This window comes from Lithobates pipiens, unplaced genomic scaffold (assembly GCF_037356315.1).
Source record: "Lithobates pipiens isolate NorthernLeopardFrog02 unplaced genomic scaffold, aLitPip1_a1.2 Scaffold_10, whole genome shotgun sequence".
NCBI lineage: Eukaryota > Metazoa > Chordata > Amphibia > Anura > Ranidae > Lithobates > Lithobates pipiens.
In genome coordinates, this window is record NW_027507686.1 from 82,958,808 (window position 1) to 82,976,529 (window position 17,722).

At 44.9% G+C, this 17,722-nt stretch overlaps 1 protein-coding gene across 1 annotated transcript in view; it reads left to right on the plus strand.

The window, feature by feature from the left end:
- The first annotated feature begins 117 nt into the window (after positions 1-117).
- The window catches only part of DRAP1 (DR1 associated protein 1), a 57,775-nt gene continuing 40,170 nt past the window's right edge, over positions 118-17,722 (plus strand). The window contains exon 1 of the mRNA XM_077456367.1: positions 118-285. Coding sequence (XP_077312493.1) covers positions 244-285 — 42 coding nt within the window. The 5' untranslated portion in view covers positions 118-243. The remainder of the gene's footprint in view (positions 286-17,722) is intronic.

The window sequence follows — 17,722 nt, forward strand, 5'->3', positions numbered from 1 at the left end:
ATCATACTTTTCTATCGTTTTTGTCAAAGCGGAAGCACACCTCAAAGAACCGGAAGCCCTCCACAGTCTAACTTTATTGTCCACGCTACAATGTACTAGGAAGTGTTTTTTTTTTAACAACAGGATGAACTTTATTAAACACCATTTTGCGGACAAATCCTGACAGTCCTCCCGGCAGTTGTGGTCAGTGAATTGTTCTTCGCCTTTGCTTTCCTCGGTGTTCGGGATTCCTATCGGTGGACGATGCCGAGCAAAAAGAAGAAGTACAACGCGCGTTTCCCGCCGGTAGGTTTGAGGCCTGTGATGGGATTAGAGGCCGGCCTTCCTTCATCAGGTTTTCGGGCCCCGCAATGCCGGAAATGCTGCGCTCGGGTACCCGGTGCAGTGTTGTTTGGCTGGTTCGTGTGTCTGTAGGGCGAGTGTTAGTCCTTTGTGGATTGTAGAGGCCAATTCTCAGCCTGCCCCCCTCTAACTGGGTCATGACTTGTAGCTGACCCCCCTATGCTTTGCACTGGTCCCATGCCTTGGTGCTCTGCTATCATTCCATTACCAGTGCTGTGCACATATGTCCAGGGACACGGTGTTGTTGTAGTGACTTGTCTGCTGTACATGAGCCTGTCTCTCTGGACACCTAGGGGTAATGCAGGGTAGGACTGGAGGGGGCATCTTAACCCCCACAGGCCATAACCCACCCACCTAATATTGAGTAGATCCCCCTTATGGTGACCCATCAAAGCATGGACCCCACTATACCTCTGATGGTATTCTGTAGTATTTGGCACCAAGCTGTTAGCCAATCATTTAATGCAGAACTAAACCCATCAATTTAACAGTTTAAAAATAAAAATGTTCTATTCCCGGAATGCTGGGATCGCTAACGGTCGCATTGGGTGTGTGCCCTCATCTGAACTGTCAAATCATCAGATGGCTGGATTCATAAATAATCACATGTACAGTACCATGGCAGTTGAAGATCAAACAGAGGCAAGGATAGCGGCTTCCATGGCTAAAAACAAATAGGAGGCTTTAGTTCCGCTTTAATCCCAGTAAGTTGCAAGATGGGGTCTCTATGGATCAGACTTGTTTTGTCCGCACATCCCACAGATGCTTGATGCATTGCAATCTGGAGAATTTGAAGGCCAAGTCAACACTTCAAACTCGTATTCCTCAAACCATTCTTGAACCATTTTGCAGTGTGACAGGGCACATTATCCTGCTGAAAGATGGCACCCAATCTGGGAATACAGTTTCCATGAAGTGGTGTACTTGCTCAGCAGAAATGTTTAGGTAGGTGGTACGTGTCAAAGTGTGACCAGCTTGAATTGCAGGACTCAAGATTTCTTAGCAGAACATTGCCCAACGCATCACAAACCTCTGCTGGCTTGCCTTCTTCCCATATTGCAGTCTAGTGCCATCTCTTCCTCAGGTAAACAATGCACATACGTCCGGCTGCCTACATGACGTAAAAGAGAACATGACTCATCAAACCAGGTCACCTTCTCCCATTGCTCTGTGGTCCTATTCTGTTACTCGGGTGCCCATTTTAGCCATTTTTGGATGTGGACACATGTCAACATGAACACTCTGACCAGTCTGTGGCTACACAGCCCATGCACTACAGACTGGGATGCCCATTGTTTTCTGCTTTCAACACGCAAAAGTCAGGGGCAACATGTTTACTTGCTGCTAGGGTGGATTTGATTTAAATCAACTTGCCTTAAATCATAATTTTTAAAAAGCAACTGTTTTATCTCTGACCCACAGTGGCTCCTCCTCTGACCCGCTGTTGACTCACCAACAGTCCCATTCACTTTAATGAGATGGCTGGTGATGCGGCAGTGACACAGCAAGGTGAGGGATGTGGCGGCAGTAGGTGAATGGATGCCCACTAACTTGTGCTGCCATGATGGATATGAAATGACAGGCGCCCTTTAATTGTAAGTAGAGGTCGACCGATATATCGGCCGATATTTGCCGTTTTTTAATTAATCGGCATCGGCCGATTGAGCTGCTAAAAGGGCCGATTTAGAACAGCGGGACTTGGAAATGTAATAGAAGTCAGTGTAAGTTGCCTGAGTCTTCATAGAAACGTCTTTCCTCCGCTCTGGGCAGCCTGCCAAGAAAATAACAGAAAGATACAATGTTTACACTTGAATGAATGAAATCATCTCAGTGTGTAGAGTTCTCAGTTTAACCATTTAAAGCGGAGGTCCACCCTAAAGTGGACCTTCCGCTCATTGGAATCCCCCCCCCCCCCTCCGGCGCCACAATTGGCACCTTTCAGGGGGGAGGGGGGTGCAGGTACCGGTACAGGTATCTGCACCCACTTCCTGGATGGCTCTCTGCGGAAAGGGGCATAGATTACGCCCCTTTCCAAAAGTCCCCCGCTGCCTGCTGGGAAACACAGATCCCAGAGGCAGCGGGTCCATCCTCATTGCGCAGCGCGACTTGCGCATGCGCAGTAGGGAACCGGGAAATGAAGCCCAAAGGCTCCACTTCCTGATTCCCATACCCAAGATGGCGGCGGCAGCACCCGAGAGACGATCGAGAGATCGGCTTCGGGTGCCGACATCGCGGGCGTGCTGGACAGGTAAGTGTCACTATTTTAAAAGTCGGCAGCTGCAGTATTTGTAGCTGCTGGCTTTAAAAAAAAAAAAAAAAAAACGCGGACTCCCGCTTTAAAGACTAAATCTTTTCTGACACTTGTTGCTTACAAGTAAAAGTCCTGTATTTTCTGCCAGAAAATCACTTAGACCCCCCAAAAAGTATATATATTTTTTTAGCAGAGATCCTAGGGAATAAAATAGCGGTTGTTGCAACATTTTATGTCACATGGCATTTGCGCAGAGGTCTTTCAAATGCATTTTTTTGGGGGGGAAAAAAAAAATACACTAAATGATTTAAAAAAAAATAAAAACTAAACTAAAACAGTAAAGTTAGTCCATTTTTTTTTTTTTTTATTTTTTTTTTTTTCGGCCAAAAGTTTTGAGTACTTGTTTTTATTTTATAGGCTGCTTGCACACTGGAGCGGGCAGACGTTGATGGTAAAATGTTTCTAGTTTTAGCAGTGCTTTACCATCATTTTAGCGGTGCTATTCGGCTGCTAGTGGGGCGCATATAATCCTAGCTAGCGGACGAAGAAGAGGTTAAATGCGCCCGTGAAGCACCGCTGCCAAATCGCATTGCATGCGCTTGGGCAGTGGTGCCCATTAATATCAATGGGCAGGAGTGGTGGAGAAGCGGTATACACCACTCCAAATGTGCTGCTTGCATCGCCTCAGTGTGAAAGCACTCTGTCTTTCACACACTGCAGGGGAGCCGTTTTGCAGGCACTTTACAGGTGCTATTTTTAGCCCAAAAGCGCCTAAAAAAACGCCCCAGTGGGAAAGGTGTCTGTTAGGTTTTATGAGATGAAGGGGGATAAAAAAATCAAATAAAAAAAAAAATCGGCCTAACATATCGGCCCAAAAAAATCGGCATCATATATCGGCCATCGGCCGCCATGATTTCTAAATATCGGCATCGGCCAGAGAAAAACCCATATCGGTCGACCTCTAATTGTAAGGACTTATCCTTGCTGCTAATTCAAATCTTTAATATTTGCAAGCAAAATCCAAGGTTTCCTATTTAGAATAATAAGCAGGTTAGTAAAGCAGTGATATCAGAACCTCTTCAATCATACAGTTTTAGGGATGAGCTCAGGCGTGTTCTCATGGAACACATGCAGAGCCCACCAGGAAGTGCTAATCACAGGCAGTGAGACGTTGCCCCCATGTTCGCATGCAGAGATCGGGCAATGTCTCACTGCCTGTGATTAGCGCAGCGCTGAGCCAACTTCCTGGCGGGCTCTGCACGTGTTCCATGCGAACACGCCTGAGATCATCCCTATACAGTTTGTAGTGTACACAGATTTGCAAAACAATGGGATAAAGGAATATTCCTGAACTTTGTTTTATCTCATGGTTACTTTGAAATTGTGTGAATGCATCAATGCAGTGCATGTTATCTCAGCTTGCAGAGCTTGGATTCATTGAATGAGTTTACCAAAAATGTAAATATTGCAGAATATACAGCCTCATATTGCATAACTAAGCTCCATTTCATGCTATACTAAATTTATTAAATATCCAAATTATTTTTTATTTAAAAAAAAAAAAAAAAAATCATTGATTTATATCCACCCTGCTTGCTACCCAAAATATCCCACGACCTTCAGATGCCATTCACTTTACCTGGCAGTGGTCATAAAGTTGTGGCTGATTGGTGTATACGTTTTGGGTTTTATTTTTTATTTATTTTTTGGCTTTTATTGATGATATTCAGAGCTCCGTCATTGCTGCTTGCACTCAGTATAGCCATCTACTCCTTGTTTAGACTTCCAATCCCAGTAGTCCAGCATGGACTTCTGATTCAATAGAATAAATCAATAAATGTTCAATAAATGTTGGAAGATTGCAGAACTAAAATGTACTGTGGTCGCCTGACATGCTCTGATCACACCTGTGTTAATTTTAATTGGCTGCTCTGTACACAATAATTGCACAAAAGAAGCGTAAACACTTTTTAAAAATTAAATCGCAGCACGTGATTTTTATGCGTGTTCACATAACTTTAGCAAGTTGTTTTGGGGTGGCAGTAAAGCGGTTGTAAACCGCAGGACATTTTTTTTTTTTTTTTTTTTGGACCTGCAAGGTAAAGGCATAATATGCTAGTTTGCCTTTACATTAAACTTCCCTGAAAACGAGGCTCTTCCGGCAACTAGTAGTCAGCGCTGCAGGGGCTCCCATCTTCACCCATCTTGCTTCTGGGTTTGCAGACTCCGGCTCTGTGACTGGTCAGAGCCGGATGACGTCACTCCCATGCACGTGGAAGCCACCATTCACAGCACGGGGCTTTGAAGAATCTGCACGGGCAGCCGTTCCTTCAGATCGCATGTGCCAGTGATGTCACTTGCTGCATATAAACGAAATGTCTCCTAATTGGTGCACTTTTAGGAGATATTTACACTACCCATGAGTAAGCCTTATTATAGACTTACCTATAGGTAAAAGCAAAAGATGGAAATTTTCTTTTCACTTTAAGAATTAATGGCACTGCAGCATGTCTGCAAGAAAAGGATGCATGATTTTGTTGTGTTCCTGCAGTGCACAAAAGTGCACTTGGTTTTTCAAAGCTTTTTGCAAGCTTTTTTTTTTTTGCGTTTTAGAAGTGTATTACAAGTGTTTTACAGCTTCAGGTGTTTTTATTTAGCCAATCGAAAGCACTAGGGGGAAGAGAGGGAGAAGAAATTAGGAGTGGGGAGCTGTTTTAGGAGTGTTTGTCTGCTCCAGTCAAGCATTTCTATTAAAGCAGATGTGCACTCGCAAACTTTTTTTTTACACAAATTCCCATCTTTCAAATGTCACACTCACTTTTTGCATTCTTTTGCTCCCTAGATGTCCGTTTTTCTTTCAGATCATAACATGTTTACTGCCGTTTTTCATCTTGCTTGTGGGCATTTGAAAGCCACAAGCAATCACTTCCTGGTTCCAGGATTGTAGATGTACCAGCATTCCTTGCTGGTTCCCGCGCATGCTCAGTCATAACGGGATGGAGCGGCGTAAACATCTTGGTTGCCATCACAACGGGTGGCGTCTGTTAAAATCCTGCGAGATTTTGCGGCAGCCCTCCGCACTGACTCCTGGGAGCAATGACGGGAGATCCCAGGAGACAGTGTGGCGAGGACAGGAAATGACGATAATACCCGCAAAATCCCCGCCCACAGCCACAGAGACATTATGCAGTAAAAACAGACCGGACCACATATATACAGGTACAGCAAAAAAAAAGTCCATTTAGCACTCTATGCTCTATTTATTTAAAAACTACTGAGCTAAAGTTTAAAAATTTGTGTGAAGATCCACTTTAATGTCTATTGGGACAAAAATTATTGTAATCTGCCAAAAAGAAGCTCATGTACTTTTTTTTTTTTTTTTTTTTTTTTTTTTTTTTTATATTTCAATATTTTTATTGGAAAATAAACAAAGTCTGGTAGGAACAGACCTATTATTGGAACAAAGCCAAGGTTGTCAACATAGTAATACAGAGATATTAAAGGTATGACCACAAAAGATAACTGTCATCCAACATTACATCAAGGAAGCATGTTTTAAGCAAAAAAGAAAAGAAAATGATCACAGGTTAACCTCCGATGGTTGAAAGTGCCATCTATCATCATCATCAATAAACAAGACAAAAGAATCATCGTCCAAAAAAAAATAAGGGGGGGGGAGCAAGAAACATAAACCTGAGTAGTAATGGAACCGAATGATTACTTCTCATCGGTAATCAGGAATATTACTATGTATTGTGGATTATGGAGAGCAGGAACAAGGGCATGGTATAGGGAAATGAGGAAAAGGAGAGGTTCATCCCCAGAGTTCATTAGGGAGTCAAGATATAACTGATCCACAGGTCACCATATCTTATCAAATTTTTTGGAATTATTACAAAGTATAGGAGTTCATCATTAATCATGATCCAATTGAATTTACTTCTAACGTAATCAAAAGGATTAATCGTCTGCTTACAATGCCTAGCAATTGTAATTCTCCCTGCCAGTAATATATAAGTCAGGGGTTGACAAATTTGCTTGGAATCTTGGAGCCAGGTCTGTGACGGCGATCTGGACCTGTCCCTGGCCTGACATGGAGACGAGTGAGGGGAAGATAGCCCCCACATATGAGATCACCTCTCATTGGACACACCGCTCGAGTGCTAAATGGCCGCTGTGATTGACCATTTAGCATGATCTGTGATTGGCTGTATCCAAGGGACACGGCCAACACAGAACTTCCCCGATGCACGCCCATGGCGGCGTGCAGAGGGGAGGTAAACAGGAGGATGTCCAGGGACGCGCCCCCCTGGCAATTGGTGTCCGTGCTGTAGACATCTTTCGTCTATAGTGCGGGCACGAAGTGGTTAACAAAAGAATATGACTTCTTTTATTTCCGCCATATTCCCGCTTATTTACTGCCATATCCCTGCTAAGGGTTCGATCAGGTCCACCTGAAAAACTGACAGGTGAACCTGATCAGACAGCCCTTGTGAAAGGGGCCAAACAGGTAAGATTACAAATAATAATTTTTCCTTAATTAAAATTTTTTTTTTTTTTTTACTTTCAAAAAATAAATAAAAATAAAAGCCATTATGAAAAAAAAAAAAAAAAAAATTATATATGCTATTTACCAGCCACCACACTCATCGTTGGGCAAAAGGCGCCAGGCAGGGCTTTGAAGCTCCATTAGGATTATTAGCATTATTGGATGGGTTGTAATTTCAACATCCACCACAAGATGGCGCCAGACTACGGAAAGACTTTAGAAGGCCGCAAAGCCGCGGCCTCAATTACTGGCCGCCGCGGCCCGATGCAATCGCACGGCGGAGTTCGGGGTCCACACGGAGACAGGATACCCCAGCTGTGTTGCCCCAGGCGCCAGGACGCGAATTCTAGTCGCAAATGCAACCTGGCACCCGGGGTTTGTCGAGCCCTGATATAAGTAATCAATTTCACTGATTTTCTGGGCACTTCATCAGGCAGTTTGTGAAAAAGAGCTGCTCCTGGAGATCTGCGAATGTTCACCCCCATCACTGAATTTATTTGTTTAAATTATTCTAATCCAGAACCTAGTCACGAGGGGACGTTTCCACCAAATATAGTGCATCGTCCCCAACTGGCCGCACCATCAGAAACAATTTGGCGAAGTGGAAGGATGCATTTTGGCTACCCTAGTCGGAACCAGGTACCAATGCAGGACTGTTTTATAATCGGCCTCTATTAGAGTTGTATTGATGGAAACTTTTGATAAATTATAAGCGATGTCCTGCCACTCGGTCAGATCAAAGATAAGGTTTAGGTCCCTTTCCCATTGATTCATATAGGCAAGTTTTGAGTCCAGCTCAGTGAGAGAGGCGAATACCACAGATACACGCCCCCTCTGGAAGCCCCTGGCTTGGTAAGATAGTTCAAAGGTTGTGAGTGAAAGGGGTCCCACTAGTAGGTTATTTTTAAATCTGGCAAAGGATGCAATTTGATTGTATCGGAATATTTCACTAGGAGGCATTTGCAACGTATCTTTAAAATGTCAAGTGTATATTTGATCTCCATTAAGAAAGTCGCCAATTCTTAATAACCCCTTATTAAGCCACCATTGAAATAATCTTGGTACCAAGCCAGGTGGAAACTCTGGGTTCCAAAAAATGAGAGCTAGTGGTGTGTGTGGGGATGATAAAGAGCTGCGATGATGTGTTCTGTCCCAAACTGCTAAAGATTGTAATATAGAGGGACATAATTTAGGCCAGCGTAAACGGCCACACTAATCGCATTAATGATCCTATGGCAAATGGATGGCAAGAAAGTGCCTCAATAGAGATTCAAAGGGGGGGGGGGGTGAGCCTTTAGCAGTAGTGTAGGCTGATTGGGCAATCTGGGCTGCTTGTAAATATGCCTGTAGATTAGGAAGACCAAACCCACCCCCTGATTTTGGGGTATAAAGCGTTAGTTTTTGCATCCGAGGCCTCTTGTTACCCCACTCGAAACGCAGGACTTCAGCTTGTAGACGTTGTAAATCTCCCCTCAGGATTGCCACCGGTAGAGTGTGGGTAAGAACGTCATTTTGATTGAGTTGATTCTGCCAAACCTTGAAAGGGAATAGTCCGCCCAACAACGAAGGTCCTCCTTTTTTTTAAATAATGGGGGGGAGGGTAATTTTGCCTTTATAGATATTTTCAAAAGAAGTCAACTGAACCCCTAAGTATGGGAGGGAGTGGTGGGTCCACTTAAAACTATAAGTATTCCTAAGGGTCTGTACTATAGCAGGGGATAGCTTAACATTAAATGCCATTGTTTTTTGAAAACTTAGACCAGGCCAGAGAGTTGTGAGAAATGGTCTACCAAAGATAGCAAATTAGGTAGAGTCACTTGAGGGTTAGTGATATACATAAGGTCATCATCGGCAAATAAAGAACATTTATGTTCCTGTTGTCCATAATGAATACCTTGAATGTTAGGGTGGGAACGAATTGCCATAGCCAGGGTTTCTATTGCCAATGCAAAGGGGAAAGTGGACAGCCCTGTCTTGCACCACGTTTAATAGGAAACGTGATGATTTTTGACTGCTGGGGAGCTGTATAAAGTTTTCAGCAAGGAAAGGAATGTAGAGCTGAAACCTAGGGTCTCTAGAGTAACAAAAGGGTAATTCCAATTTAAACTATCAAAATCCTTATTGAGGTCTAATGAAAGGAGCAAAAGTTCCCGGGTGAGCGCAGCATCTCAATTGGAGAGTACAGCTGAGATCAGGGTTATGGATCTACGAATTAGATCTAGGGTCTGGCGCCCTGCAATAAATCCTGACTGATCCTTTATGGATATATTGTGCTAAAAAGGTATTAAGGCAAGAGGCTAAAAGTTTTGTAAGGATCGTTAAATCGCAATTTATCAGTAAAATTTGGAGGTAATTAAGAATTTCAGTGGGGCCTCGGTTAGGTTTAGGAATAACACTAATATAGGCCTTATTTTCAACCAAAGGGACCACACCTTCACCCCGTAGGGAATTGAAGTAAAGAGCCATGTATGGAGCCAGCTGTTCAGAGAATGTTTTGTAGTAAGAGTTAGGAAGACCATCAGGGCCAGGAGATTTATGAAGTGATCTCCTCACATGTAAAGGCTGGTCCATAAGCTCTTCCCCAAAATTCCCTGATGGAGGAACAGCATCACATTTAATTCAGTATAAAAAGTGTGACACTCCTGAAGAATCTTTTGGGGGTCTTGAGAGAGATGATCTCCCAAAAGTCTAATTTTAGGGAGCGCCAAGTGCAAGTGTCTAGGGCTAAGCTTATGTGCTAGCAAGAAAACTGGGCCATCGCGCCAGGTAAAGAACTTATGATTCATCCAACGTAATTGTTTCTCGTCCCTCATGGTGAGACAGATGTTCAGTTCTAAACATGATTGTTCTAGTTTATTGAATAGATTAGGGGACGGGAAGCGTTTATGTTGTGTAGCTAGAGCTTCGTATTCTTTGGTTTTGGCAGATATCAACTCGCCGCAAGCCTTTTTGAGTCTGGAGAACAATTGAATAAAAAAAAAACCCTGATAGAAGCCTTGTGTGCGGCCCAATTAATTGCAGAGGAGGTGTCCACCTATACATATCAAAGTAGGTCTTCAGATGAGTAGAAATCTCAAGACAGTAAGATTTATCACTGAGGGATTAATTTAGACGCCAGTGTGTTTTTTGCTATCCTGTTGGTCAGATATGAAAACTGAATCATTACCGGATCGTGGTCCGACCAGGAAGTAGATAGTATTTTTGTGGAATTAAATTTTGGCAATAGTCCCAAGAGGAGCAACACGTGGTCTATACAAGAGTAGTGTCCATGTGCTCTCGAATTATGTGAATAATCTCGAAGTGGGGTTAGCTTCCCTCCAGGCATCTACTAGATCATAATGATAAAGCAACTGTGCAAATTTGAGACTTTAGGAGGGGATTGGAGCACGATGGTGTGAGATTTGTCCCTAATAAGGTCTAAGGCTAGATAGTCACCTGCTAGAATTACTTCTCCTTTAAACTCAGGAGCCATGGATTGTAGGGAGGGAGCGAAAGAACGAGGTTTGATTTGTGTTAGGAGCATAGTAGATTAAGAAGGTCATCAATGTTTCCCCCAGGTAACCTTAAACTAAAAGAGAACGTCCCTCTTTGTCCCTGAGAACTTAGGTTTTAGTAAATGACACCTGTCTAGAGAAGCAGATGCATTTGCATAGTAGCAAAAATAATCTTTATGGCGATAGCGAGGGGTAAATAGGGGCGCAGAGTGCATCTCCTGAAGAGCCACAATGTCCACCCCTAAGGATCTATAATGTGTGAAGGCCTTAATCCGTTTAGAAGGTGACCCGAAAACCTTGAATGTTTTGGGAAGTAGTTGTTACACTAGGCATAAACAGTCAGTACAATTATTGGTATATAAACTCTCCCACCAGTCTACGAAATTCCGAATCCAGAGGAACCAAGGGAATCTCCGGGCGACCCTCAGAAAGGAACAATAAAGCAGGTAAAAGCAGAGATAAAGAAGAAAAAGAAGAATAAGATGATGATCGAGTCAGGAAACCCCCAGCTCTGTGTGATGTAGCACAGAAATGCAGAAAATCATACACATGAACCAACAAACAGTTAAGTGTCTCAAAACCAAAGCTCAGAGTGCGGAGGAGTCTTCACCAAAACCTGGTCATGGGAAGAGTCTTTAGAATAAGATGCATAGACTCCTCCTGACCGTGGAGTCACATATAGAAGACTTAAAGCGGAGTTCCACCCATAGGTGGAACTTCCACTCATTTGTCTCCCCTCCCCCTCTAGTGCCACAATTGGCACCTTTGGAAGGGGGGGAGAGGATACCTGTCTTTGACAGGTACTCTGCTCCCACTTCCAGGAGTCCAGGCCACGGCCTCCTAATATCACTGCAGGGCTCTCTCCTCCTCTCCCTGTTTCTGGGCCAGTAGGGTTCCCAGCATGAAGCCGTAAGGCTACACTGCCGGGTATCCTTAGCCCCAATGGCGGCGGCAGCACCCGACGGCTTATGTAAACATCAGCTGCAGTGCTGACATTGCTGGACTCCAGAACAGGTAAGTGTTCTATTGTTAAAAGCCAACAGCTGCAGTATGTGTGGCTGCTGGCTTTAAATTTTTTTTTGGGGCGGAACAACGCTTTAAGGCCCAAATGCACCATCCAGGAAAACTTATAGAGCAACATAGTGAAATAACCAAAAACTGGTTTATATGCAAGGGATATGCAAGTTAGTTAGTGTCCCACCTAAGAACAAGATATGTTAACATCGACAAAACAAAAAAAACACACAACTTGGTTAGGACTGTTAGGCATTGGTCATATGTTGTATAATTTCATAGAAAAGATAAGAGCAGCGGCTAATGTCCTATAACTGGACCACTGAGAAGCCGCCACCCTTAACAAAGGGATCATCTGGTATTATGCAACAAGTTCTCAGGATGTACAATAGGATAAAGCTGATTTCTTTGTTGGCAAAGGTGAACGGAGGAGGAGGACCGTTGGGTCTGGGCCGATTCCGGAAAGAAGGACTGTGAGAGATAAAGCCCAACTTCAGTAAAATAGTTTCACCTTCAGCAAATGTAGAAAAGGAGTAAGACTTGCTGTTAAAGGCGAAATGAAGGGCTAGTTCCTAGAGCTAGGCAATTAAAAAAAAACTATTCACGATTCAAATCAAGTTCTATTTTTTTTTTTATTTTTTTTTTATGGATATCGGTCCGGTCCAGGAGTTTTTAGGTGAGGCCGTGGCTTTGGCTTAGTCCACGGCGTATGGCCTCGCGGACTAGGCCAAAGCCACGGCTTTTCCTAAAAACTCCTGCTTGCAGCACCTCAGGACTGGCGCGGTGTATGTCCTGGTGAAAAAAATAATTGATTTGCTTAAATTTTGAATTGATTTGACCCCTCAAATCGATTCAAGATTTAAATCAATTTTTTTTTTCCCCTAGCCCTAGTAGTTCCATCTATAGTGAATATTTTGTTGCATTAACGGTGACAGCAAGGGCTTGAATGATCACCTTGTTTGCATGGTGGCCTGGAAGATGTGTTTGCACATTTGAATTTTGTCAGGTTCTGCAGCTTGCATTAGTGAATAAGTGATGGAAGTGATATCTTTCACATTTTCCAGAAAGCCTCTGACACGAAAGTTACAGCACCTAGCAGGGTTTTCGAGGTCCTCCATTTTTTAATCGGCCTCCTCAAGACGGTCTTACAGGTCAGTTATCATAGTCGAGTTTTAGGATACTCTGGGAACAGTGTCGTCTACCTTTTTGATTCAGTGCTCTCTAGTCGGTTCCCCAACTTCTGGTAATCTTGTTTTATGTCCATGGCTAATTTGTCAATAGCTTTCACCAGCTCCCATTGTAGCAAATCCGCAAAGTAGGCCATAAGTATTGGGTCCCCAGAATATTGTGGTTGGGCTGACGGGGTGGCAGGAAGGTCTGCAGGGCTGTCAGGACCAAGCACTTGGCTGCTGGGTTGGCTATATAGGATGTCTGCCATCTCTCTATCTAAAACTAAGGAGGTATGCGAGTCCTGGCCAGGTGATAGAGCTGTAACTTGCGAGGGAGACTTTTCAGGGCTGGATGGTGAGCAGTGTGCGCTTATGGGCTCACCTTTAGCTGGAGAGGTTATGAAGGAGCCAGTCTTGTGACTTCCAGAGCCAGGAGGCTTACGAGTGTTCCTTTGTGCAAGCGTTTTCTCCTCCCTTGTAGCCGGCGACATGCGTGTGTGGAAGCCGGTCATTATCTTGCTTTCCCTGCCCACTGCACGAAACGAGTAGCGGGAGCCGCCTTGGGGGGTTTCCAAACAACCGGTGGGACATCCAGCAGATTCCTGATCCTTACCACATGAGGATCGGGTGATTTATGTTATGTTTGTGAGGTGGGGTAGCTGCTAATTCTGGCTGTATTTGCCGGGAGAGTGCGGAGCAGTTCAGGAATGCATCCGCTCAGGCCATCCGCGCATGCGCTCTTTCCTCATGTTCTTTTTTGAGCTTCAGGAGTTTTGCTTCAGGCGGCAGAATGCTCAGATATGAAAATGGACCATTGAAATGGATGGAATTTTGATTGTTGGTCGTTTTTGGAGCTTCAGAGCTAAGCCTTTTACAAGTTGAAAATCGCTCAGGTGTGAACAGGGTCTAATTAAAGCTGAATAATGAGGATCAGGGATGAGTTTAAGTGTGTTTGGGTCCTAGTTGGAAATCACTTGAGCTATTCCATCAGGAGCTGTCACTGCACCCCCTCAGTCATAAGCATCCGAAGCACAAATAAACGCAGCTTTTGTGTGTGTGCCACGAGGCAGGCCTTGGTCGATTATGATTGGTGAAACAGTGTTAACTGAGGAGGGTTCATATTAGGATACCAACACACCTGACCTTATCCCAGGAGAGAACTATTTGTTATTTGTTAGAGATTACAATCTAAAATATACACAGTGCTGTGAAAAAGTATTTTTCCCCTTTCTGATTTTGTATTTTTTTGCATATTTGTCACACTTAAATGACTCAGATCATCAAACAAATTTTATTATTACACAAAGCTATCCCGAGTAAATACAAAATGCACTTTTTTTTTAAATGGTGGTTTCATTTATTAAGGCAAAAAAGCTGTCCAAACCTGCCTGGCTTTATCTGAAAAAGTAATCTTTCACATTGCTGTGGAGCACTTTTGGCCCACTCTTCTTTCCAGAATTGTTTTAATTCAGCCACATTTAAGGGCTGAATTAAGCACCAACGGCCTGTGTAACGTCATGATACAGCATCTCAATTGGATTTTTTTCACCTGCTGGACTCGGGAGCGCGCCTGCAAGGTAGCACCCCACCCCCTTGGGGGGGACCGCAGAAAAGGATAATCGGGACCACTCTGCAAAAACAAGCTGCACAGTGGAGGCAAGTATAACATGTTTGTTATTTAACCACTTCAGCCCTGGAAGATTTTACCCCCTTCCTGACCAGAGCACTTTTTGTGATTCGACACTGCGTTGCTTTAACTGATAATTGCACAGTCGTGTGATGCTGTACCGAAACAAAATCGACATCCTTTTTTCCACAAATAGAGCTTTCTTTTAGTGGTATTTGATCGCCTCCTCGGTTTTTATTTTTTGCGCTATAAACAAAAAAAAGCGACAATTTTGAAAAAAACACTTTTTTTTTACTTTTTTCTATAATAAATATCCCAAATTTTTTTTTTTTTTTTACTTTTTAAAAAATAAAATAAAAAAATGTCTCTTTCGTTCGTTGACGGACACAGCTCCTTTAATTCTTGACCTTAAGGTTATCACCTTCAGGAGAGGACTAGGCAGAACATATAAAACATGTAAAAACAGCAAGACTGCACAGTATCGCCCAGGGGGAGGTCCCTCTAGCTATAACCCCTCATCCTGCTTCCTGCAGCTCAGTTTTTTTTCTGCCTAGTGTAGAAGGACCTGGCTCCCTGAGGGGATTGGTCCTGGGAATTTTTTCTGCAATTTTGATCCTGTGATCTACAATCAACAGCCGGGCTGGGTGACAGGCTGGATGATATAGATCCTTGTAGTCTCCCCAGCCTGGCCATCATGCTACGCGCTGGGTCAGCCACAACATTCCCCTTCTGCTCCAGGGGCGGCCGGTGACCTATTTGCTCCGGGGCACACACATGACCGGGCTACTGCTGTCTGTGTCAGTGTGCCGTGGCCAACAGCCACCCCGTACTGCTCGGGTGATGGGTCTGTGTTGGAATGCGTTCAGCAATCCCTACAGGAGGGGTAAGTACGACTCTCCCTGCCTCGGCAGGATAGAGCAGCTGGGCATTCCCTGGGAGGTCAACTAGGGGATCTTCTCTCTCTCTCTCTCTCTCTCTCTCTCTCTCTCTCTCTCTCTCTCTCTCTCTCTCTCTCTCTCTCTCTCTCTCTCTCTCTCTCTCTCTCTCTCTCTCTCTCTCTCTCTCTCTCTCTCTCTCTCTCTCTCTCTCTCTCTCTCTCTCTCTCTCTCTCTCTCGTGCAGTTTATGTACCGGGGTGGAGGGCTGCGCTGGCTGTTGGGGGTCCCTTTTTTTTATTTATTTTTTTTTTCTGCCCTTTTTTCCTTCACTGTGAGGTGCTTGGGCTATTTGCCATTTTCCTGTAGTCTTATGCAGTGTATGTGCTGTCAGATATTTTCTAGAAAGTTTGGCGGCCAATTTCTTGGTGATTTTTTTTGCTAAGGCGGCCAGCAGCCATTTTCTTGTAGCCTCAATGCAGTTTACCTCTAGTGCTGGTGTCTGTGTACCTCAGAACAGCGCAGTTTTTACTCTGGGCACTTTGTGACTGACACAGGGCAGAGCGGTCAGCGACAGCACGGCCCAGCACTCGGTCAGGGTGGTGAGTCCTGCGGGGGGGGGGGGGGGAGGGCCTCAGTCTGCGAGCAGCTAGGAGGGTGGGATTTGTGTACCTTGCCTTAAGTCCCTAAGTTGTGGCAGGCGAGTGAGGGTGAGCATGCCGTCAGAAGCTGGCGCTTCTTCCCCAGACATCCCTGCTAGTGCCACCGGCTCACCTGCTAAAAATGCGGTGCCTATGGACGCTTTGTTGGCAGTCCTGGAGACCTTTGTTGCCAGGATGGAAGCGGCGTGTGGACGCAAGGGGGTAAAAAATGGTGGGTTAGTGCAGGAAAAAGCGCTAGTAGGAGCACTTGGCACTGCAGTGCGTGATACCCTGAAGATACAGGATGCGACAGGAACTTCTGCTGAGGTGGCGGTCCCTTTTGAGTCCACAAACCAGCCCGCATGCCTAAGGTGTTTCTGTATTTGACTTATTTTGATAATTTCACCTACAAGGAATGGGGAAGCCTGCAACTGGCCTTCTCAGTCCCAAGAAGAATGGCGTGCGTTACCCCTTTGAGGAGAGACTCCTGAAAAAATGGGCGTCTCCTCCGGTCATTGACCCCCTCCCAGTATCCAGGTTAAATAAAGTAACCACGATTCCAGTAGAAGGGACTCCTGCCTTTAAGGACCCTGCTGACAGGAGGGTCAAGGCAGTGGCCCAGTCCATGTTTACGGTGGTGGGGTCGGTGTTACGATCTGTGCTGGCCATGGCCTTGGTGTAGCAGGACGCTTACTGAATGGGCAAAGTTGTTGCACCGTGCATTGAGAAGCAACAGTCTTCCCCCAGTCTGTGTAGAACTGGCAGATCAGTTAGTGCATGGCCTTAAGTATGTCTGTGATGCGGCCCTTGATACGGTCCCCTCGCTCTCTAGAGCATTAGTATCAGCAGTGATGCTACAGCGCCTGATTTGGCTGAAATGCTGGTCTGCGGACCAGGCATCTAAAAAAGCACTGGCGGATTTGCCCTTTCAAGGTGATGGGACTATTTGAAGCTTTGCTGGATGACATTATTAAAAATGTTACCGGTGGGAAGAGCACGTTGCTCCCACAGTCCAGGAAGGGTAAGGAGCCACCCCGTAGGCAAGGGTCCTCTTTTTCTGCTCAGAAACTGCTTTTTCGCCCGCCCTGAGTCGGCAGGTAAGCATACCCAGTCCGACAAGGCGCCTGCTGAAGGACAAAAGCGTCCCTGGTTTCGCAGGCCAAACAGTGCTGCGAGCAAAAAATGTTACCGCGTGAAGGTTTGCCCCCACCCAACTCTCGGGTAGGGGGTTGCCTTCGTGAGTTTGTAGCTCGGTGGACCGCCCTACTGTCCGACCAGTGGGTCTGTGAACTGGTTTAATCGGCATACAAGATAGTTTCTTTCTTGTCCACCAAACAGATTTTTTTTCCCTCCAACCTACCTCTACTTCCAGCTCGTCAGGAAGCCCTGTTTGGGGCAGTACAGGACCTGCTGCTGCGCCGGGTGATAGTACCTGTACCAACGCTGGAAAGGTTTCAGGGATCTACTCCAATCTGTTTGTAGTCCCCAAAAAGGAAGAGGGTATGTCCAATCCTGGACTTGAAGGCCCTCAACAGCTTTGTGAAAGTGCAAAGGTGCAGGATGGAATCCGTTCGCTCCATTGTCACTGCACTCTATTGGGGACTTCCTGGCGTCCTTGGATATCAAGGATGCGTACTTACATGTACCCATATGCCTCAAGCGTCAGAGGTTTCTACGATTTGCAGCCGGGGAAGAGCACTACTAGTTTGTGGCTCTCCCTTTTGGCCTGGCGTCAGCACCCCGACACTTTACCAAAGTGTT